The sequence below is a fragment of the Dufourea novaeangliae genome, unplaced genomic scaffold (genome assembly GCF_001272555.1).
Source record: "Dufourea novaeangliae isolate 0120121106 unplaced genomic scaffold, ASM127255v1 scaffold130, whole genome shotgun sequence".
NCBI classification, from domain to species: domain Eukaryota; kingdom Metazoa; phylum Arthropoda; class Insecta; order Hymenoptera; family Halictidae; genus Dufourea; species Dufourea novaeangliae.
This window is the reverse complement of record NW_015374004.1, coordinates 661634-687225: the sequence shown is the minus strand read 5'-3', so window position 1 is coordinate 687225 and position 25592 is coordinate 661634. Positions and strand designations below refer to the sequence as shown.

General features: G+C 37.0%; 1 protein-coding gene across 1 annotated transcript in view; it reads left to right on the top strand.

The window, feature by feature from the left end:
- Positions 1 to 25592, top strand: part of LOC107188160 (division abnormally delayed protein) — an 89117-nt gene that overhangs the window by 41861 nt on the left and 21664 nt on the right. The window contains 4 exon segments of the mRNA XM_015576409.1: positions 10159 to 10606; positions 10608 to 10715; positions 15709 to 15810; positions 15812 to 15902. Of these exon segments, the coding sequence (XP_015431895.1) occupies positions 10159 to 10606; positions 10608 to 10715; positions 15709 to 15810; positions 15812 to 15902 (749 nt within the window).

The window sequence follows — 25592 nt, the reverse complement described above, 5'->3', positions numbered from 1 at the left end:
GCCGAAGTTCTCTGTGCCGTGGAATGGCCCCAAGTGCCTTAAGGGGTCTCCCTACTGTGACGAGTCAAAAATTAGGCGAAATTTGGGAATTTTTTTAGAAGAAACTATGATGTTTATCGATGTTAAACTTTTTTCTATGAATTCGTATACACTAATAGGATAAGCTTAACTTTTTTCATTTGAAAACGTAGTACAGATTAAAAGTTATTTTAATTTTCCGGGATTGCCTAAAAAAAGGTGCTTCCATGGCTGCCATTATATCAGCTGTCTACGTTATCTCAAATTAAAAATTGAGAAAGATTCTTAATCTGTATGAACGTGGCTATCGCCCGTATTAGATTTAATTAAAAATATTGAGAAATAAAAAAATGGCGGAGTCTTGCAAAAAAGTGCCGATTTTTACGAAAAAAGTCGCTCGTTTTTCAAATTGCAGAATTCGAATTTTGCAAAAATCAACTTTATTCTAGTAGGTGAAGAACTATGCACTTATGGAACATGCTTACATAGTTTCAAATCACTCCGTTAAATAGTGTTTCTGCGATATCGTGGCAGCCATTTACAAAAAATTTCCTTTTGAGAAAAACGCGTTCAAAGTTTCGATTTGAACCTGCGTGCCGCGGCGCGCCGCTTCGGTTAAAAGCTAATAACTTCCTTATTATTTCGAATCGGGCGAAATCCTTTTGAGATTATCGTTTTTAAATATTAAACCTTGAGAAAATGTAAAAAAGAAACAATCGATGTTTTTTTATCCGTCACAGTAGGAACACCCCTTAAGATGCTTAAGGGGTCATGCTCAGTTAGGAGGCCGAAAAAAGTGTTTCTTTGAGAATTTTTTTCTCAAAAACTGTAAGACCTTTTTCAAAAAATGTGTCTGTGTTTCAAAGATTACAGTTTCTAGATTATAAGGTAATTCTTTTATTCAAAAATATTTATTAGCAAATAAATGGTGAGCGATCTCCCGGATGTCTCTTCACAAAAAGTGGTCTGCCGTGATCACTGTAACTTCGTAACGATTCATCTGAAATTAAAAATTGAGTAAGATTTATGTAATGGAAGAACCAACCTTGTCCTTGAACGTGGGGTTTTTCGAAATATTGATTAGGAACAAAATGGCAGACATTATCCTGAAAAAGTGCGATTTTCACCTAAAAAGTCATTCGTTTTTGGTCAATTAAAAAAAAGTATGGAACGAAACAAAATCCTTCGTTCAAGGACAAGTTTTTCTGATTTGAAATAAGGCGCAAAAGGTTTCATGTAAATCGACACAGTAGTTTTCGAGAAATATTGATTATCGATTTGAAAAATGTAGTTTCGAGAAAAACACGTTTAAAGTTTCAAGTCAAGCTTACATTTATATAAAATGTTTATTTTTAACGCCCGTAACTCTGTAATTTTTAATTGGACTACCTTGAAACTTGCACAGAATATTCTTGAGATGTTGTGCTTCAAGAAAACGTAGAAAGTGAAAAATCGATTTTTTGAACATTTCTAACTCAGCATGACTCCTTAAGGCAAGAGCGAGGAGGAATGAGAATCGCTAAAATCGCGCATAGCTAAAAGAAGTGTTTGAAATGAAAGGAGAGGCAGATGGAGGAAGAGTCGAAGGTTTGACAGATCGGATTTTGTTCACCGACATTGCTTCTCTCCTGCCTTCCTTCTTTGTCTCTCGACTTGCTTTCCCTCTCGTTCCTTATCTACTACTTCTGATGTTTCGTTTCTGTTCTATTATTCTCCTTTTACCATCGATTTCCTCTTTCGTGTGGCATTTCAAGGCATGGAGTCTTCGTTCGAGGATGAGGAAGACCAAAGGAATGTTGCTCGGTCCCTCCGTGTGCTGGCAATTTGTTCTAAGTTATCGTCTGAAGGCTACAAAACGGTCCTCGGAGATTCACACCGTACAGGCCAAGTTCATGAGTCTCTGATAGTCACAGTAATACGGTGATATTTGTTTCCACCGGGAGATTCAATCGTCGCGCTGTGCCCCCTACCTTTACCATAAGGTGAAGGTACCTATTATGAAACGCCTTCTGAAACGTATCCCCTTTTTGCAACAGCACCACGAATAACGAAATTAGAAATAGTTTTGGCCTATGTGAACAACTTTAAGCATTCTATTAATATTTACAAATTCAAGAACATGCCCAGATAGCACATGACGCCTTGAAGACGGCCATTTAACGGTTATTTTACGTCTAAGACATTTTTAAGCCGTCTTCAAGGCGTCATGTGCCATCTGGGTGAGTATTGTTGTATAACAATCAATTGGGAAAGAAATTTGTTTTAAGTTTAGGTGTCTCGAAACTTACAAACATGACTTTCTGCTTTTGTACAAATTGCCAACGTTCACGACTTTTGAAGTTTTTTTGCAAATTTAAATTATTTTTGCATATGTGTATTAGCGTATACGATAGCGTATAAATCGTAGATTTGATTTTGCGACGAATGTTCTGAATTTCGATAGTTTTTCATTAATTAAAATAAGCGTTTCATATTGTGTACTTCAACTTCTTGAATGTCCGGGTTTATGGAACGGTTCGGAAACATGTTTCAAATCCACGGACCTGTGTCAATTAAGTACTTTTTAACATTGACTTTTTAATAAGTTTTAGTACAGTGATGGAACTTGGAATTCTGAAGCCAATGCTATTTTTTTTAGCCGCATATGACCTTTAGTTTATGAAATATTTAATGTTCAATGCCGAGAAACCTTTGAACACTCATCGAGGATTTGCTGTATACAGAATGCCTCTGAAAATTCTGTACAAGCGGCCACGAGGTGACTCTACGTGAAAAAATAAGTAGAAAATATACAATATCATTTTTTCATTTCAGACTTCGTTTTTCAGAAAATTGATCTTAAAACATTAAACTAAAACACGTGTATTCGTCACGGTACTAATTGTAAGTAGAAACGGAATGGAATGAACAGACGCGCTAGCAAAGTCTTATTAAGTTATACGCGTATCCAGCAGATTTTCAAATTTGATTTTCTTGATAACGAAGCCTCAAATGAAAAACTTTTATTCTATATTTTTCTCTAGTCATTTTATGAGAAATCACCTTATGCCTGTTTGTACATAACTTTCGGAGGCATGCTGTGTATTTCGCATCGTGTACCGTGCAGGGAATTCCGATCCGTATACATATACACTGGGGGACAAAAGTATTCGTACACCCTTTAAAACCGAACAACTTTTTTCAAATTAGTCCGAGTGACTCGATTTCTTTTGTGAAGTTAGGAACATTAGTTTACTAAATGATGTGTTAAAAGAAAATTGAAAAATTTGCAATTGGTCAGAATCGCGAAGAAAATAATAAAGGTCGTTTTTTACAACTTTTTAATCTGAGGCTATAATGAAAATTTAATAAATGTATGTCGAAGATTTATGTTAGTTATATACATACTGAAACTTTCATTGAAATCGGTTGATACAGAAACGAGCGACAGGAACCAAAAGATGTAAGAATTGTTAGATTTACTACAGTTGTAGGTGGAAAGTCGCGAAAAACTGTGATTTTCAACATTTTTAATCGTTTATATCTCGTAGCAACGTTAATCAATTTTAATGAAATTTTCAACATGTATACATGTATGTATTTTGACCTACAACTGTAGTATATCTAAAGATTCTTACATCTTTCGATACCTGTTATTCGTTTCTGTATTAACCGATTTCAATCAAAGTTGGAGCATATGCATATATACATATGTAACTAACATAAATCTTCGATATGTATTTATTAAATTTTTATTATAGCCTCAGATTAAGAAGTTGTAAAAAACGACCTTTACTAGTTTCTTCGCGATTCCGACCAATTGCAATTTTTTCAAATCTTTTTTTTAAATATCATTTAGTAAACTAATGTTCCTAACTTCACAAAAGAACTCAAGTTACTTGGACCAATTTGAAAAATGTTCTTCCGTTTTAAAGGGTATACGAATACTTTTGTCCCCCACTGTACATATTTCGCATCGTGTGCCGTACGTGAAGTGGGGAGACGCGAGAATTCGTCATCGTCGCTCGAGACAAAGGTCAGTGTCACGTATATGTCATAAAGTGTAGCTGATCTTTTGATTGCATAGCGATATCTAGTACTAAACTGTGTAGTCCAAGTTCATTCACCCGTTCCTTAATAAAACACACACCACCCTAACATTGTTCCAGAAAATTAAGGTCATAAGTTAAACACACTTTTTTGATACACTGTAACACGTGCTAAAAAAAGTACATGCTGTCTGTCAAAATATTCGACAACAAATTATGTAAAAATGATGTTAAGTGATCATTACATCGTTAATAGAATACTTGTGATAAAATTTAATGTGTTCTAATTATGTACGTATTGGAGAAATACTCCAACGTAACATGAAAGAAAAAAGAAATGCAATTACGCAACGGGGTTCCTTCCAGAAGGATCAATTAAAAAATTAATTTTAGTCGAAAAAAATCTCGAAAGAAGAAAAAATGGACTTACACCACTTTCAAAATAAACGGTTCAATTATGAAAACGGTGAAGTAGTGAAACCAGATATCTTTTTGTTTTTAGGAGTTTACAGATTTTATGGTTTGTGTACCTTTGTGTATTATTGTTAGGCTTGTGGGGACTTGTTTGTAATTTGGAAGTTTGAAGTCTGTTACTAATTTATTGATTATTTTTAGATGTTCAGTTTTTATGTTTAATTTCTCGTTGCTAAGTTTTGTAAATAATATTATTAATAAATTGATTATCGTTGATTTAGACGTGTGTACCTTTATTTATAAACTGTTGATACCCTACAGGCTTCATTTTGGGGACTATTACCTCTATTACGTTAATTATTGTGTCGTTGATGAGATTAATGTTACTGTCAATTTCGGCAATGGTTAAATTACGGTTGTCAGGAATAGAATTTGAGTAAGAACTGGCTAACTTACTTTTAAAGGTTTCCCAGTTAGTTGTATTGTAGTTATAACGGTAAGTACCAGGGATTGGGTTCCAGAGAAGGGTGCTAGGATTCGGGATTGCAAATTTCAACCATACAGGGTCTGTCCGGAAAGTAATGCAATTTGTTTTTTTTCCGCCATTTTTCCTGGCCCCAGCGTGTTCAGACTTATTGGGTTGGAAGAGGGGGACACTTAGCTTCACAACGCTTGCAACCTCGGTCTGCTTCGTGCTCTAGGAGCGTTAGAATCATTGTTTTCGTGAACCTCTGGTTAGTGTCTGTATCACGACGCGCAATGGAGAAAACTATCGAACAACGTTACGCGATTAAATTCTGTGCTAAACTGAATAAAAACCTCGCCGATATCAACCAAATGATTAAAGCAGCATACGGGGACTCTGGTCTCTCCTATTCTCAAGTTTCCAAGTGGTTGAATTTGTTTCAAAATGGTCGGGAACAGGTGAAGAATGACCTCCGCTCTGGACGGCCGTCAAGCAGTAAAAGTGACGAAAATGTTTCCCCTATTCGTGTACTTTTGAACAGCAATCGTCGAATGAGTGTTCGAATGATCGCACAGACTCTCAGTATTTCGAAAACCACTGTGTACGACATCGTTAGAGTCAATTTGCAAATGCGGAAAGTGTGTGCCAAGTTGGTTCCCAAATTGTTGACTGACGACCACAAGATCAACCGAGTGACGATCGCGAGGGAACTTTTGGAAAGCGTGCAGAAAGGTTCCAGATTTTTTGGACAGTGTTATTACTGGCGACGAAACATGGGCATTCGAGTACGACCCGGAGACGAAGCGCCAAAGTTCCGAATGGCACACATCGACGTCCCCTCGTCCCAAGAAGGCAAGAATGAGAAAGTCGAAAGTGAAAACCATGCTCATATTTTTTTTTTATGCCAAGGGTGTGGTTCACAAAGAATTCCTACCTCAAGGGCAGACAATTAACTCTACCTACTACGTGAAAGTACTCGACAAATTGAGAAAAAGGGTGGTCCGCACCCGAAAGGAGATCACCGCTTCTGGCCAAGCACAGCTTGGCAACGTTACCCAAGCTCCCCTACAGTCCTGACATGGCTCCGGCAGACTTCTTCTTGTTCCTGAGGATCAAGACTGCCCTCAAAGGAATCTATTTTCGAACCGTAGAAACGATTCGAACCGCTGTGACGAAAGCTCTAACCGAGGTCCCCGTCGACGCCTTCCAGAATGCGTTCCGTGCATGGAAAAGTCGCTGGCGAAAGTGTGTCGATGCCCAAGGGGAGTACTTTCAAGAATTTTAAACGTTTGTAACAATAACTTAAATAAATTTTTTTGACGAACTTGATTGCATTACTTTCCGGACAGACCCTGTATAGTGGCGTGATCACTGTCATATGGGAGGGTTGGTGCTTTGCCGTTTGTACCATTGATAAATTCTAATCTCGCATCAACGAGGCAGACATCGAGAAATGATTGGGCTGGTTTGAAGGGAGGGAATAACGATGAAATTACTCTTAATTTATATTTAAGCCCATAAGCGTCCTCCCATTGTCTCATGTATCTGCCTCTCTGATTGTTCAGTCTGTCACCCCAGGCTATTCTTCTAGCATTGAGATCTCCCGCAACTATATAATAATTATTTTCATTGTGGAGATTGAGTTTGTCAAATAAAGGGGTAAGTTCTGCAATGAACCTATTTCTGTTGTCAAATTTCGCATATACGCTTACAATGTAGACGAGTTTTGCTATTTGCTAATGGAATTTTGATGACCGTGTATTCGAGAATTTCGTTTACCAGAGAGGAAGAGTGTTTAATTTCCTCAAAAGGGATAGACCTTCTAACTAATACTGCAGTGCCTCCTCCTTGGATTGAATTTGGTCGGTCTGTTCTGACGACGTGGAAGTCCTTAAGGTGATTTTGTGTTTTGCAGTTAGTTTGGTTTCCGAGAGTAGGATAACGTCGTGGCTGTTGGATGATATGAATTGTAATAGTTTTAATCTTCTGTGGTTTGTGACAATAGCATTGACGTTTATGGCAGCAATGTTGATATGATTATTGGAATAGAATGTTTCAGCCATTTTCAATTGGAGAACAGAGAGTTGAGTATTAATTCTATTTTTTCAGAATTAGCTCTAATTTGGGAAGCGATATCTTAAATCTGCTTGGTAACGAATGTTCATAGTACGTTCTTCAGGTCTAGTACAGTAGACATTCGTTTATTGCAGCCTTCGGGGCTGTAGAGGGTAAAAATTACAGGAATACTGCAATAAGGAAGCTCCAATCACCGGCGCGCTCTCCCCTCCATTCGGCCGTTCAGTTGTGCGACGCACCTTCATATAGGATGGGCTGGATATACGCATTTTACGGTCATCTTCATTATGTTCGTTATTTTTGGAGACATCAGGAAAGTTTATTCACAGAAGTTGTTTAGTTTGGAAAGGGCATTAATTTGCAGTAACAATTTTTTCGTAGGTCGGAGATATCCTGAGTTTTTAAGATTAATTATGTTTTGTTTTTAATGATTCTGAAATATTGTGGAATAAAAATATTTTTTATAAGGTAATATGTGAAAAAAATTAATAATTCGTGAGATGTTTTATATACAGAATGTAAAATATATCACAAACTGTTAATTTTTTCTCGACCTATAACAAAATTATTTCTGCTATGTTATAGTCCCCCTGATACCAGATAAGCTTTCTGAATAAAATTTGTTTATACCTGTAGAAATAATGAAGATAATTAATTTGATCAAAGTTACTGGACCATTGTTTATAATGCATGTATAATTGAACACTAGTTTCATTTATTCTTCTTTATTGAAAACAATGTACTCAATAATATGAATATTTGAATTTGTTTAATTGTGACATACAAAATGATTAACAAGTACATTTGCTTATTAGTTATCTTATTTATGTATAAAAGTGTAGAAAAACACAAGTTAGTGATTGCAACAAAATACAGTAAGGAACAAAACTGAACCAATTTTGGAATTGATAATAGTGTGAATTTTCGATTTTACTGTATATATAGAAGGCGGTTTAGGAGTCTTATTAAGGCTGGTCCTAACCTCCTTTGGAGCCGAAGTATTCATTTCTAGGTCCGTAATCGTATCAGTTGCTAAGGGTAAAAAGCGATTGGAAGTATTACCAGATTTCCAATTGCTGCATCGTCTGATGTATTGGCTGTTTTGTCGACTTCCTTCGGGGTTTCTCAGAGATCAGTCGGTGAAGATGTAGCATTGTCCTCTTGGGTAGTGCCTGACGCTATCGCCAGAGGCGCTTGGGTTGCCGTTTTACAAGCTACTTTTAGGTTGTGGGTAACCTTACTTTCAGTGCTATTTTAGTTATCTTTTAAAAATTGCTTATAGATCCTATCGATCTGAAAGGAGTTCAGCTTAGGAGTTTTAAGACCCCTCAATCTTGTAGAAGCGTTGAGCTGTTTGTTTTCTTTGTCCGAGCCTTCCGAAGAAATGCACCGCTTAGAACCATGCGCCTTGGAGAAATCCATTGTGCATGCCGTAAGCGGTACTTCCTTATAAAAAGAAGGCCTGATGCGGGAAATAATATAACACTACACCATTTATGGAAATCACAGAAACCACTTTATCACTGGATATCCCTTGCGATAAGAAAACGAGGCAAAAATTAAACAAGTTTTGGGACTACGAACCATTCGTTATGGCGTCCAGACCGCGTCTCCGTCGATTACTCTACCGACTCACCTACCGCTGCTCTGTTATGACATGCTTTACGTAAATGAATGACTAGATGCGTACACAAACTGTAAACTAGAATATTTCGAAAATGAAGGCCCATTCTACGGAAACCAATGAGGGTTTTGTAACACTATATGTGTACTAGAACTTGTATATAGTGTCATTCCAAAAGCGATTAGCCAACCCGTAAGTTCTCCTTGTTAGTAACACACTTAGAGTTTAATAGAAACTTAACAATGTGATGTCTGTGTATGTGTGTACTGATTGTGTTTTAACTGATCGATGTGTTCTTGTTCATGGTTGAATGTGTTCTGATCAATGAGTGAATGTGTAAACACTTGCTGGAACGGATCGACACGTGATTGGTGAAAATGCAGAATTTTTGTTGGTGTAGATGGTTCATGAGGTGGTAGTATGAGTTGAAAGAAGTGGGATTTGGTGTATGTATTGTTTCTTGGATTCCTGGAAGTCGGCACCGAAATATAAGTAGACTGCGGATTTTATGCATTATAGCCTATAGGACTCTGTAAAATACAATAAAAAACAGAACTTTCATTGGATCCAACGAGTTTTTTATTTTATTCTGAACCTAATAAGATGCTTAAGAGGGAAAATAAATTTCTACAATTGCTCCTGTCGTTATCAATTACTTTAGAAACTTTATATTGCATCAAAATCCGCAGTCTAATAATAAGGAACAGTTTTGAGGACCGCTAGGGTTTTGCACCTGATGTGGAGCTGTCCAGGAATCTCCTTTTATGACGATTTGATGACCGTGTCGGCAACCCAAGACGCGATGAGCATTGTGACCATTGCCTACCTATGTTGGGTCGCAACAACTATCAAACTATTTATCTTCCCTTGTTTCTGCATTACACTCTTCTTCTTTAGAAGAATGGAAAGACATGAAAACAATGTATCCGTTATTATATAGGATGCTTCAGCTAACTTGATCACCTCGAATAATGACTTAACGGTACACTTTATAAAAATTTTGAGGCGTGGAACTTAGATGCCATCAAGGGACACATCTTATAAGGTACGTGCTTTTTTGTGGGTGGAGGCATTTCAGAGATTTCAAAGCGACCTTGATTTTTTTTAACGGAATTACCTATTTTTTGTACTATAGATCGATAGAATATCAGTACTTACTATCTGGAAGCTATGGGTGCTCGAACTGATGCCCCTGAAATTCAATACAGTGATTATACTGGAAATATCTCGTTAACTATTAGGTTTAGGACGTATGAAGGTCAACACATTTTTACTCAGAATTTGATGCTCTATATACGGTACAAAAGACAAGCCATTCTGTTAGAGAAAATCAAGGTAATCTTGAAAACTCCGAATTCCCTCCACCCACAAAAAAAGCATGTACCTCATAAGGTATGATAAGTTCCACGCCTAAAAATTTGCTATAATTTATAATCGCCTATTCCTATCCCGCTGATCACTCAGATGAGAATCCCGTTGTTTCCCCCGTCTTCGAATCCACTCTATCGCAATGACGTTGTTTTTGCTTGCAGAAACGGTGACAATGCTCGCGAGACAATCGGAGAACAAAACCCTGACCCTCTTTGATCAAGTATACCGCTCGATGGCGGTTTTAAGCAAGCCATCGATAAGAGGGCTCTACCAGGCGATGGTTGATTATGTGTCGCCAAACAATACACCAGACACCTTGCAGCAGCCGCTTACACGCGAGATGCGGTTCATCGAGTTCTTCACGAAGCTGTTCCCCATCGCGTATCACAACGCCGTGAACCCGCACCAATATGATCAGGACTTTACGGAGAAATTTAAGACCTGCCTGTACGAGACAATGGACGAAATCCAACCATTCGGAGACATACCGAAGCAAGTCTCGAAGTCCGTTAGCAAGAGCCTAGAGGCGACACGAGTACTAGTGCAGGCATTGACACTCGGTAAAACGGTCCTCGATATGACCGACAGCGTGTTGTTTTCCGGCACCATAGCAGGAAGCTTGCTATGGTGCACTGCTCAGGATGACTTACTGTCCCAGGTGTAAGGGCATCGGCCCAGCTGTCAGGCCTTGCAGCGGATTCTGTACTAACGTAATGAGGTGAGCATCATATTATTATCACGACTTAGCATTTTTTAAATGAATTATAGTAAATTGTCAATTATCGGAAACGCATATCCATTCGAAATACTGATTGTCAGAACACCGAACAAGTCACGTATGTTTCTGTTAGTACAGTGGACTCTACCTATATTGCCACTGGACATATTACCACGCGAGGCACTTTCCCTTCACACGTACTTTCGAGCACACAAATTCGTTCTCCAACCTAGGGTTGAATCGCTCCCACCAAGGTATCGATACTTTTACTCATTGTATGAAGGTATCGAAACGAAAGTATCGATACTAGTATCGAATCATATATTCCTAACCTTGATACCCAACACAAAAGATGTTTATGCGTTGAGAGAAAATAAAATACAATACTATACTTTATATATGTATTTAAATATTTAATATAAAGCATATAAACAAACATATGTATAAACTATATACAATATACGTAATATATGATATACATAATAAATAAAGATGTATGTAGGTATTATTTATTATTATATTATTTGTACAAGCATACTTAGTTTCAGAGATATTCTGAAAATATTCAACTTATTCAATAAATATTCAACAAATATTCAACCAAAAATATCGAGGCAAACTGAACCAATCCATTTTTCTAAGTATATTGCAAAAATAAACCCAGTAAAATATAGAATATATAACAAGACAATGATATATTAAAAAAATGGGAGAGCCCCTTATTTTTGTAAAAACAAAGGAATAAATAAAGATTCATCAGTAACATAAATAATTAATTTATTAATGATAAAATTAAATGAAATATCAAGTAGAAACTGAAACGGAAAACGCAGTCTTTGACTTCACAAGTGAATTAAATTTGCTAAATTTAAGTAGTAAAATATTTCATTGGGGAGATAGCATGCATATTGAACAAAGTTATATCAAATATACCGTCAACGCAACCGTACACATCGATACAAAAAGTACTCGGTATCGAAACAAAAGTATCGGGTAATGTACTCGTATTTCCTTGTATCGATTCATCCCTACTCCCACCATGTTCCGTACGCCGGCGCACCAGTACGATCCAACTTTTGCGCAGGCGCTGAGGCCGAGGCTATGACGATAGAACTTAGCATGGAAGGGGCTCTGAACTCAGTGCCATTTTATTCCCCTATAGCCCCGACCATGGCAATATAGTTAAGAGTCAACTGTAATTTAATGTACTGAATCTGAAAATTACAGTTGCGGCCCAATTTAAACATAAGACACAAAATTATATAGGGTGTCCCAAAAATGTTGTAACTCCTCGAAAGACGTGATTTCTGGGGTGATTTGAAACAACTTTTTCCTTAGAGAAAATGTTCCGAGGTTTTGTTAATATGCACCGAAAATATTTTTTTTTATGAACAGTTTGAGGCGTAATGCCAGAAATGTATGTGAGATTACAAGTTAAGTTAGAAAAAATACTTAACCCTTGACCAGGAAATTCACTTGTTGCGTGAAAACATATGTCAATAGGTCACTGTGTCGATCCTGGCTGTTGATGGCCCAAGTGATTTATGGTAGAGCAGCACTTAGTGCATACTTGAATGCAGATGTAGGGTTCTACTGAAAGACGTGCTGACAAGTGCGGTCGGTCAATACTGTCAGTCTCTCCATCAAGTCTGTCCATTTGTCAAGATCACTTTATTTACTTTAAATAAATTTGTTATTTAGCGTGTTACTCCTACGTTAATGTGTTGTCTTAAAGGAACGTGTTGTTCCTACGTTAAACAAAATTGGTGGCTCCGATAGGGGCTTATTGTTTTCAATGAATGAGTGTGACAGTGGCATCTTCAAGTACAGTGGACACTCACTATATTGCCACTAAACATTGCCACGCGAGGGACTTCTCCTTCACACGTACGCCAGCGCACCAGCACGATCCAGCTTTTGCGCAGGCACTGAAGCCGAGGCTATGACAATGGAACTTAGTGTTTAGGGGGCTCTGAACTAATTGCCATTTTACTCCCCTACAGCCCCGACCATGGCAATATAGTTAGAGGCCAATGTATGGATATAGTGCCTCCCCGAGCTATAGTGACTTCGTAAAAACAGAAGGGGTTCGGATCTTTCACGCCTTTAAGGGTTTCGGTGACAAGTTCAGAGACGGTCAACGTTTTTGAAGAAGTAGCAATTGACACATTTAGCGGCTTGTACCCTTAAGGGAATCACATAGCACACCCATTGAGAGGGTCACTGAAATCACTATAGCTCGAAAAGGCACTATACCACCACCTTTGAGGAGGTGTCTTCGCTTCTTGCATCCCGCGACCGACACTATTCCCTACCACGGGGTATAAAACTGTCCTTGATATAGGGTAGATGTCCCAATTGCTGCCAGTGTCCCTAATACTGTAACTTTATTTATTTTACTTCATAAAAACAAAACGATGTATGAATTTGATTATTAAATTGGGACTCTGATTTACATAAAAACAACAAGTACATGTATGTACTTGTACGTATCTGGCATTTAAAAATTAAAAATAATAAAAAAAAATTTTTTAAATTTAAAGAAATTTTAAATAAAAAAAAAGTGCAATTTGAGCGTCAAAAACGCGTCTACGTAAATAGGAAGTGATGACGAAAGTATAATAAAGGAAGAGCCGTAATTTTATTATTCAACCTATATATCTTGCACAAAATGATCAGGTCAGGTAAGACAGATCAGACACACGTAGTACAAGAGTCAGCAAGATTTGACCAATCGTACTATACGTGCGAGTAGGCCATTCACTTTAAAATAGCTTGTTATTATTATATACTCGTGGTTTGTAACAAGTTTAAATAAATATTATATTTAATCGAATTCAATGGTAGTTAATAGTATTTGTGAAAAAAATTAATTGAGCGTAAAGCGGAGTTCCGAAACGGCAATCAGAATCACGGGACACGTTCTAACGTCTCTACGAATGTAGAAACTGAAAAATTTAAATATAGCCGGGAGGTTAAGCTGACCAGACGACTCGAGGTATTTCTGTAAATACCAGTACCTACGGATGGGAGGGAACGAACTATCAAAGACGATAAAAGAAAGTGAAAGTAACTAGTATTACGGTGGAATATAGAGCGGCTCGTTAAGGATAAAAGAAACAAATAATGCCAGAAGAATTACACTTCATTGTTTAGTTAGTCAACCGAGGGCCTAACGAAATGCAAAGCTGAAGTAATTATATTTACAAATATTATTACTATACAAAATTACACTGCTAATATATATTATTAACAGTTTTGGGCATAATTCGAATAAACTTTTTTAACGTGTGGATAATTATTCTAAATATTTAGAATAGGGGCAACATCACCGATTTCAATGATCTTGAAATATGTTGTCAAGGTCAACATTCTGAGTATTTATTTCCTATCCATATGACCGCCGCTCGGTCATTAGTTACAAAGATACACAAAAAAATATTTTCAGTATTACATACCGTATTTTGTAAACCGTATTTGGGTTAGCTGTGAGTTAAGTTGCTTAATTTTGCCGCCATAAAGCGGCCGACAACCAATTAAGGTCTATGTATATTATACTCAACGTCAACAAGAGCCAATATTCCCCCTTAGGGAACTCGGAAACAGCATTACATTGGTTACGTTGCAGAATTTTTATTTCGTCTCTGATATAACTTTTACAACCGAATAACTACATTTTTTAACATAATCACTGAAATGTTTCCAGTTACACAGTATTAATAATAAAATGAGCTAATAGATTTGGTAATTATAAATTGTAATTATTATCTTCTTTATTACCAAGTCCAAATACAATACAAACCGAACCCCAATTTAACTTAAACCTAAGTTAAATCCTACAAACATACGTAGTGCTAAAAATAGGACGGTCATATGTATAGGAAAAAAATACCCAGGATATTGACCTTGATAACATATTTCAAGATTCTTAAGGGTTATGTTAAGAAAACAAAACTCACGTGTTTGGCAGTAGAGCACAAAGAAGAGAAAACTTTGATTTTGCACTGCAATAAGAGGCTACATACCGATTCAATCGGATAAACAGAAAATATGTAATCAACCAACTGCAATCAAACAAACACTAATACTTCGCTGGATACACGTGTTAATTATCGGCTTCACTCACTCTAGTACACTATCATTGCTATCCTTTTCTAGACGAATAATACACCTTACACAACGAAGGATCGTCACTAATGATCAGTGAGCAAAACAGAAAACTAGTCGCGTATCAAGTACGCTCTATAGACATACCCTCACCAGCAAACTCGGCTTCCGCTATGGAAAAAAGTGGCGTAAGAGAAGGGACTCCTACCACTTGGTAAATTTATTTCAAGTACTAAAATAAATGTTAAATTGAATGTTAATTTGACATATATTTCAATAATTCTCGATACCAAATAGCAGGAGGTCCTTCCCTACGTCACTTTTCATTTCGGTGCATCGTTGGCTTAGAGAAACTGGATCACTGTGTTTTGTTTCACTACGAGCTATATAAAGAATTAACATGCAATTGAATCCATTACGACTACGGTTAGTACCAGGGACGCTCGTTAGGCATCGCATGTGGCTTATTCTCAAAGATGGCAGCCCCTTTATGATCACAGAGCCTACGAGTCTACACCGTATCTAGTACAGTAAATCCTCGATTAGTGTTCGAAGGCTTCTTTTGACTGAACGTTAAATATCTCGTAAACTAATGACCATATACGGTTGAAACAAATTTCATTGGCTTAAGAATTCCAAGCTCTATCACTATCACTCATGTCACTCATTCTCAGATTGATTCGTCAACTTATATTTGAAACATGCAATGCACCCTGTTTCTATAATTCTATTCGGAAACAAATAAAATCTGATGATCGAGGGTGAAAGTTTCTCTATCGAAGGTCAATTATTGCGAGTTATTTGCAGCCTGGGTATAAGAAAATGCTAGTAATATCGGAACGCAGGGGATCAAGCGTGAAAGAAGAAAATAATGTTGTAATTGCAGAGGCTGTCTGACGGAACCGGCATCGGAACTGGATCTGGCATGGTCCGGCTACGTGGAGACGGTCGAGAGGCTCGTTGTGGCGGTCGACGGTCGTAACGATCCATAATGCCGAGAAGGCTGTCAGACAATTGGACACCCGCATTTCGGATGCCATTATGCACGCGATGGAGAACGGGCCGGCGCTTGAGGAGAAGGTGAGTACCCATCAAAAGGATTCCAATAGGTTCCTAACATCCCTGCTATACCCCCTAAATCTTTCTTCCGTCTAGCTGGTAGACTTACATCGTTTTTATACAGGGTGTCCCACCTAACTCTGCCACCTTTAATTATTCTCTTATTTGTCACGATACAAAAAAATGGTTCGGGAGAAAGTTAGTGTATTTTAGGGTGGAAATTAGGCTATGATATTGAAGGTCATATCGTTTGAGATTTTTCAAATGGTAACGTTTTTGTTAAATGGAATGTCTTATTTATTTGTTTATCATTACAAAAAGGAGATCAAAAAGTATTCAACAATATGTCACACTATGACTTTGAGCTGAAAATTTTGCACGTAACTGATTGAGATGGAAGCTCACAGAAAATGAATTGCAAAAACAAAATAAACGCGATAATTGCATTATTTATTATTTTAGTGTATGTTCAAAGTATTGCCACCCCATAGTGTGATACATTGTTGGATACGTTTTGATCTCGTCTTTGTAATGACAAACAAAAAAATAAGGCATTCGTTTTAAAAAAACCTTACCATTTGAAAAATCTCAAAAGATATGACCTTGAGATGACCTTCCATCTCATAGCCCAATTTCCACCCTAAAATACACTAACTTTCTCCCGAACTATTTTTTTCTATCGTGACAAATAAGATAATAATTAAGGGTTGCAAAGTTAGGTAGGACACCCTGTATATGGACTGACATTTTACTCATTTCATCGCGCGAATTGGTTTCCAGTTACACCCACATTTATTTTGTGAATTATGTTGATTCACCACCGATATTACAGCATCTTGTAGTATGATTTCCACTACAGTTTGCGTAGGAAAATGTTCCAAAAGTTCATCTTAGAAAATCAATCTGTAAATAGTCAGGCCGAGCTGATTTTGCAAAAACTAGGGTAAGAAAGATATGCACAGAAACTTGTGAGCATGTGAGAGAGGTCATCGATTTTGATCAGCTTTAACGTGTGATTTTTTAACATTAAGATTTTTGTATTTGAATTTTAATATATTTCTTGGCGCAATATACTATCTATTAAAATTGTAATACATACCTATTTATAGTATACAGTATTTTCTTGATAAATGATGGAACTTTGGGGCTGCTTTGTAACGGCTATTGGAATTAGTCAATGAATTCCGGACGTCATAAATTTTGTTTCAAATCTTGACAGCTCACCTTTGTATTTTTTCAACAGTGAGTAAACAAGCTAGAAAGACCGAGCGTCGAGGCAGCCGATAAAGGTTTAAATACCCACATATCGCAAAAACAACTAAAAATACAGGCATGAAACTTTTTTTATTTTTGGTTCTATGTTAATGAAAATTTATTTAACATATTGCGTGAGGTGACTTTCGTTAATTTCGAGAACGCGAGGTTTAAATTTGTCCTTTTAATTTTTTTTATAATCCTTGCGCATAGAATTCTCGGAATCCAGTATGTTTGTCACCTGGGCGAAAATGAGCTGGGTCTAAAGTCCAAACTCTGCGTGGGCAAGGTGCAAACTTAACTTTTTAATTTATCTGCAGCGATAATGACGAAATATGAGTTATTGTTCCTAATAAATTAGAAATGATTTCAATTTATGTCGTGTTTGGCATGATTTTAATTCAAAAAGTTTCACCAGTATGTTGAAAAAATGTTCATTGACACCTTGACTTTCCAGCGACATATGTTGGTTATCCTACAGCACCGCATAGGCAACTCATATAATTATAAAAACCACATAAGGGTGTCTTAGGTTGGGTAGTAAAACTGGGCAGGACGTGATTCTATAAGAAAAAATAAGACAAGACTTTTTCTAAGCATAAAAGTGACATTGTTAAAAAGAAAACGTACAGTGGACACTAACTATTGTATATTACCATGCGTGACACTTCCCCTTCACACGGACTTTCGAGCACACAAATTCTCTCTCCCACCACGTTTTTGCGCTTAGACAAAATACTTTACCAGAACTTAGCATGGGGGGAGGAGACTCTAAATTCATTGACATTTTGCTCCCCTAGAGCCCCGACTATGACAATACAGTCATAGTCTACTGTAGTTAATGTTAAGGGGTCATGCTCAGTTAGGAGACCGAAAAAAGAGTGTTCTTTGGGAATTTTTTTCTCAAAAACTAATAGACCTTTTTCAAAAAATGTGTTTGTGTTTCAAAGATTGCAGTTTCTAGATAATAAGGTAATTTTTTTATTTAGAAATATTTATTAGTAAATAAATGGTGAGCGATCTCCCGGATGTATCTTCACAAAAAGTGGTCTGCCGTGATCACAGTAACTTCGTAACGGTTCATTTGAAATTAAAACTTCAGTAAGATTTATGTAATGGAAGAACCAATCTTGTCCTTGAACGTGGGGTTTTTCGAAATATTGATTAGGAACAGAATGGCGGACATTTTCCAGAAAAAGTGCAATTTTCACCTAAACATCACTCGTCTTTGGTCAATTAAAAAAAAAGTATGGAACGAAAAAAAAATCCTTCGTTCAAGGACAAGTTTTTCTGATTTGAAATAAGGCACAAAAGGTTTCATGTAAATCGACGCAATAGTTTTCGAGAAATATTGATCACCGATTTGAAAAATGTAGTCTCGAGAAAAACGCGTTTAAAGTTTGAAGTCAAGCTTACACTTATATAAAATGTTAATTTTTGAACGCCTGTAACTCTGTTAGTTTTAATCGGATTACCTTGAAACTTGCACAGACTATTCCCGAGATGTTGTACTTAAAGAAAATGTAGAAAGTGAAAAATCGATTTTTTGAAAATTTCTGAATGAGCATGACCCCTTAAAAGAGAACAATCAGAAAATTTTCTAAACGTAGAAGAAGTTGTTCTCATGTACGGTTACTTTATAAGAAGTGATGTACGAATTTTGATATCAGGAGCACCCGGTATATAGAGAAACAGTGACATCCCGAGAAATTTTTCGTCCGGCGTTCCTCCGTGAAATAAACGATGCCGCTTATGGCGACTGTTCCCTGCGATTCCTCGAGCACCGTTCAAGAATTCTTTCGATCGTTTTGATCTTTTTCTCAGTCCCGACTCGCATCGCGTCGTTTACCTGCGGGCTTCTCTGTGTTACATTTTTGTTCTCATTGTTATTGATATTAGCGCCGGCGGCAGCGAGGAAAGCTGGGAACCCAGTGCATTGTACGTATTTCCATAAATTCGCTTTTTTATTTGGGAGGAAAACGAACGGAGCCAATTTGTGGTCAGGATATATCAAATCCCTTGAGGTGGTGACGCGGAGAAATGAATCTACACACTACTATAACTATACTTAACGTTTATTTACAGACTACTCACTAATATATACAAACAAATTCCGGAAAGAATTAATATTGTTAGTTTCCCAACAACAACTACAACTTGCCTTATCGTTAAGGGTAGCGAATGTACAATCGCTTTCTTTTCGGGGGAGGAAAAAACCCATAAAAAACGGTCATTCCACGCGAAATCGGACACTTTTTGGAGTACCATTTCGGATTTTGTTCAAATTTGGATGTGATATAGTCTTTAGCGATACATAAATGCATCTCGAAGGATTTTTGAAAATTTTTTAAATTGTTGTCTTTACAACTGTTTGAAATTTAGGGTTAACCTTTTTTCAATAAATCAGAACTATTGAACTAACAAATTGATCAAAATAAGCTTTGGGCGTACTTACAGTGGACACATAAGAGTACCAAATAAAAATTATTTCAGTTAAAAAAATATATTTATTAACCATTTATTTTGCAATTGTTTTAAATAAATGTCCTGATTTTATACCGGGGAACTATTCAAAAATTTGAAAACAAATGAGAATATAGCCCTATTTGTCCTCTTTATGGACATATCTTCGAAAATATGGACATTTCAAAATTGGCCGTATGAAAATTAATTGAACTGAACGCTGCATCGAATTACACCTGCTCGATCGGCCAAGCCGTCTGGTACTATGTAGGTTGACCGGTACGGCTCAGCCGGTCGAGTCGATGGGTTTCGACGCAGCGTTAACTTCATGTAATTTTCATATGGTCAATTTTCAAGTATCCACATTTTTTAAAATTTGTCAACTCTTCAATTGGGCCCTACTATTATAAAATTGCATTTCTTTTAAACAATGACAAAATAAACGATTAAAAAATATTTTCTTCTAACTGAAATACTTTTGATTAAGTAGTGTTATGTCTTCACTGTAAAATTTCTTGAACCGTTATTAAGATTTTTACCATGGTGCAATTTAGACAATCGTGTATTGTATAAATGCATAAAATTCATAATTCACTAGTAACAAATTATTTTAATAACAATTATTAATTTAACAAAAACTTCTCGAAACGCAATAAATTCCAGACAAACAGAAATAGTAGTTTCGTTCTGGTTTTGCCGAGCGAGTGCCAGGGAACTACATGAATGTGTGTTGTGTAGAGCATATCTTCAGCTGGGTATCCATCGGCCGCACGAAACAATTGCGAACGTTCGCGAACGGGAATTCGCTTTGGTGAAAACGTCAAGCATGCACGATCAGATTCAGTTTTACTTTGTACTATTTTAACAAGTTATGCACTATCACACTCTAGGATAACACATTTTTTTAAATATGCATTAATCTTATTTATAAACCGCATATGCATCAATTTTTAACTTTTTGCAGCTTTTCGATTTCTATGATTATGCATCTTACAGATATTTAACATTCTTATGTCCAACACTGACTTTATTATAAGTTTATCTGCTTACATAACTACTAATATTCAATATGAATTAAACATAATACGAAATGTAGTTGATTATAACTGAAAATATCTAAAAACATTGAAATATTTTATTACAACAATATTATATACACTTCGCTGTCCGTATTGAAATATACGAGTGAAACGCGACACCGTATGTATTCCGTCCTGTGAGAAATACGTTTGAGTGAAGGGCGTTCCTATGCTGCAATAAAATAGCTCGCAATAAACGAGCGCCTACTGTATATACCCTCACGAGTAACCTCGGCTTCCGCTAGGGGAGCAAGCAAAGTAGGTATAAGAGCCTCCTACCTCTTGGTATCGGGAATTACTGAAATTTATGTTAAATTAATGTTCGATTTAACATTCATTACAGTACTTGAAATAAATTTACCAAGTGGTAGGAGGCCTTTCTCTTACGCTACTTTTTCTCCTAGCGGAAGAAGCTGAGTTTGCTCGCGAGGGTACACCGACGAGCATACTCGGCTTCCGCTAGGGGAAAATGTGAGATTGGCGAAAGGCCTCCTACCATTTAGTTTTGGGAGCTACTGAAATTTCTGCCAAATTAATATTCGCGTTAACATGTATTTCTGTACTTGAAATAAATTTACGAAGTGGTAAGGAGACGTTTCTTTTACGCCACTTTTTCCCCCAGCGGAAGAAGCTGAGTTTGCTCGCGAGGGTACATGCAAGTGCGACGCGACGAAAAAGCGTGCGTGCGTCGGAAAGCAGCAGCTGGTAGTGGAATATATAGACGCTATAAATACCGATATATACTATAAATTTTGTCGTGCACGATCATTCAACTCCACTTTGCCGCATCGATTCGCATATTGTGCGCGCGATAGGAGAATGACACCAAGGGGGGCGTAACAAAGCACTTTGAACGACTCGTATCTACGAAACGACGAGGAGAAAGTACACGAAACGTACGCTTTAGACAGAGAAAATATGCACAATACGATATAACTCAGCAAATATGTATCAATTTTGAATTAAGCTTTATTATTTTGCTGTGTATGTTATGTGAGTGAATGCAGGTTGACAATTAAATTGAACGCATCTTGGAGTTAGAGAAATTATAGAAAAATGCACAGGATTATGAGAGCTGTGGGCATTGGCGTAACTAGGATTTTTGCTTGGGGGGCCAAGTCCCCTGTCTTCCCATCAGGCACTTGTACACACGAGCAAACTCGGCTTCCGATATGGGAAAAAGTGGCGTCGGAGAAGGACCTCCTACAACTTGATAAATTTATTCCAAAAACTGAAATAAATCGAATGTTAATTTGACATATATTTCTATTATTCCCGAAACCAAATCGCAGGAGGTCCTTCCCCTACATCAATTTTTCCCCTAGTGGCGTAGGGGAAGGGCCTCCTACAACTTGGTCTCGGGAGTTACTGAAATTTATTCCAAATTAACATTCAGTTTAACATTTATTTCAGTACTGAATTCAATGTACCAAGTGTTAGGAGGCCCTTCCTCTATGTCACTTTTTCCCTTAGCGAAAGCCAAGTTTGCTCGTCGGTGTACCCTCGCGAAACTAAGAATAGAAAAATATGAACATAATTCTTAAAAAAAAAAATTGAGTTTGATTAAAAGCAAGAGTATATTCTGTGTAGATAACTATAGTTAAAATATATCAGATACGAGCTTCAAGTTGCTGGTTTTTTCTGCAAAAATATTTTACGCATTCCCGAGCGCTAGTCCGTTTATTGCATCCGGCCCTTCAATTGATGTTACAGGATTATTAGTTACAGTAGAATATTAAAATTAAAGAACTTAATCCTAACATAATTTTACGTAATACTTTCACGTAATGAGGATAGTAGTGTATTTTTTGTATTTAGTCGCGTTGCATATTGCATTTCGTCCCAAGTATTTATTTTTTATAGCAGAAGATTTTAGTAACTGAAGAATGTTTTTTTTATATATTTGAAAAATTTCTGAACGAAGGGGCTACGCGTTGCGATTGGTAGCCAACGCTACCGCGGGAACTCGACCGGCAGACTCGCGCTCTGATTGGTCGAGGTTTTTTGTTAATATCTCGTTAACAAAGCCTCGGATAACATTTTCGCTAAGGAAAGAGTTGTTTCAAATCATCCCAGAAACCCTTCTTTTCCAGGAGTCGAAGCTATTTTAGGACACCCTGTAGATATCGCGGAAAAATCGGCAAACAGTACCTCGCGAATTTTCGACAGAATTCCTCACTGGAATTCCTCGCGAACATTCATACAGTACACGAACAAACGGTCACATTTGAACAACCACACGATAAGTCGTCAAATGATTCAAGACGCCTACCGGTATTTTTCATTGCAACCCTCTACAGCATTAGGTAAAGTCGAATTTTCATTGGATTATGTCAACCAGTCGCGACGTATAATCATCCCATACGAATCATCAGACATCGTTTTGCTCCACCATTTTGAAATAGTTTCCCAATATTGATTTCGCGGGCGATAAGTCAGAATTGTCCGCGTATCACGACTGTCGGGCCTGCGCCTTATAGCTCCAACTGGACTCAAAAGAGAATCTACGTGTTTCGGTTCACAACAGTGCAAGCCGAATTGAAAAACCGTTAAACTACGTTTTGACGGCGTACAAAACAGCGATTAACCGATAAAACAGCTTCATTCTTAAAATCCAAAATCATCATTCAAAAGAAATGCATGTATAAATAAGCATAAACATTTTTTAAATTAAATTTAATTATTAACAAATCAGATTCAAAGTAAAAAACGACAATTTTAAAATGTTATATTGGTTTAAGTATTTATTAAAATATGTGCATTACGCTTTCAGTGATTTTATAGAATTTCTTGGCCTTAAGAAATGCATACTGAACTATTTCATATAAATCAATTGTAAACAGTATCTTAACATATATAAAACTGATAAACTTTTTAATTTTTATTTTTAAGTAAATTCCGTAATACCGCGTGATTTTCAGTCTTGTCCGTAATACGGTGCCCCCAGGAGCCTCCAAGTGTAGGTCTTCCCCATAACCTCACTTTCGTTAAACCAAAAGTGAAGCGCGAGTCGGTTGTTTTAAATCAATAGGAGGTAATCTGTAACAACATGAGTCAACCTCCAAGTAGAAAACGTTTCCTCTCTAATAAAGAGGGAAAAAAATTGCCCTACTTCATAAAAGCTAGGTTAAAAATGACATTCAAAATACCTTAATACGGGGCACCGAAACGTGGACAGGCTTCGAAAGTGTGGGCACCGAAACGGGGAGAGGCTTTGAAACTGGGGGCACCGAAATACATTCGCAGTTACTGAAGGGGCTCCGTAATATAGACAAAAACATCTGTTTTTACTTAATTAAATGCATTACGAAGATTAAATTTTTGTATTTAAAAAAAATTCCTTCATAAAAGGGAATGGTTTAGCAACTGACATTAATTTTCACAATATGACATTTATGTAGCAGTATTTTTAAATAAATACTTGATTGCGCAAACTGGCTTTAAGCCTCCATAATTGAGACACATATCCTAGTGCAACTTGAACGATTTTATACGCTTTGCCAAGCGGGACTAACGACAGATTAGTTTTTTCATCGGTGTCTAATGCTTAGGAACACATTCTGCTGTCGCGTGACCATAAAGCTACGTTTCTTCCCTCAGTCGCTTCTTCCTTCCTTCGTTACAGTGTGCGAGCTCGAATCCTATTTACTTCTACTACAAGTATTCTATCCAGCCCACGTTTTCTATAGCGCCTTTCACGTCTCGACTAGCCAACAGCCACGGACGAAAGCATTCCCGTGATATTAGAAGCTTTTCGGCAGTTGATTAAATTGGAATACCCGGCTGGAAGTATGTTTTCAGAGAGGATATCAACGCATTCCTTTCCCATCCACCTCCTTTCTCCTCGTTCTCCGTCTATTCAACTGCGTCTGTTCCAAACTTTTTTATTAAGCTGCTTGCTTTTTCGTACGTTATATCAGGTTCCCTTTCCGCGACTACGCGATTTTCATCAATTCCAATCCATTGCGAAATATTTTCTGATATACAGGGTGTCCCTCCTAACTCTGTCACCCTTTTTTGTCTCTTATTTGTCACGGTACAAAAAAATGGTTCGGAAGAAAATTAGTGTATTTTAAGGGGGAAATTAGGCTATGAGATTGAAGGTCATTTGAAGGTCATATCTTCGGAGATTTCTGTAATGGTAACGTTTTTGTTTAAATGGAATGCTCTATTTTTTGCTTTTCATTACGAAGAGGAGATCAAGACGTATCCAACAATGTATCACACTATGGAGTGATAACACTTTGAACATACACTAAAATAATAAATAATGCAATTCATTTTCTGTGAACTTCCACCTCAACCAGTTACGTGCGAAATTTTTAGCCCAAGGTTATTCCAAGTTCATAGTATGATACATTGTTCGATCCGTTTTGATCTCCTGTTTGTAATGGCAAATGAAAATAGGGCATTCCATTTAAAAAATCTTTATCATTACAGAAATTTCAGAAGATATAACCTTAAGATGACCTTCAATCTCAGCCTAATTCCCCCCCCCCCTAACTTCCTCCCGAACCATTTTTTTCGTACCGTGACAAATAAGAGAATAATTAAGGGTGGTAGAGTTAGGTGGGACACCCTGTATATGTATCTTCCACCTCGCGGAAAACGATCGTAACGTGATCTTTTAATATTATAAAGTCAACAATATTGATTACATTTCACTGTGATGAGATGATAGATTTTGTTCTTTTGTTCCTCCAAAGTGAAATAAATTGCATTTGTGAAATCTGTCAACATTATGGTTTATTGTTGTTTTAAAAATATCGTTCGGGGATCGATGTTATTAGATGCTGTACATGGTGTAACAAAAATGTTCGAAAACCAGGAAATGGGAGACTCGTGGGATGATTTGAAACAAGTTTTTCCTTTGCAAAAATGTTGTCCGAGACTTTGTTAGTGATATATTAACGAA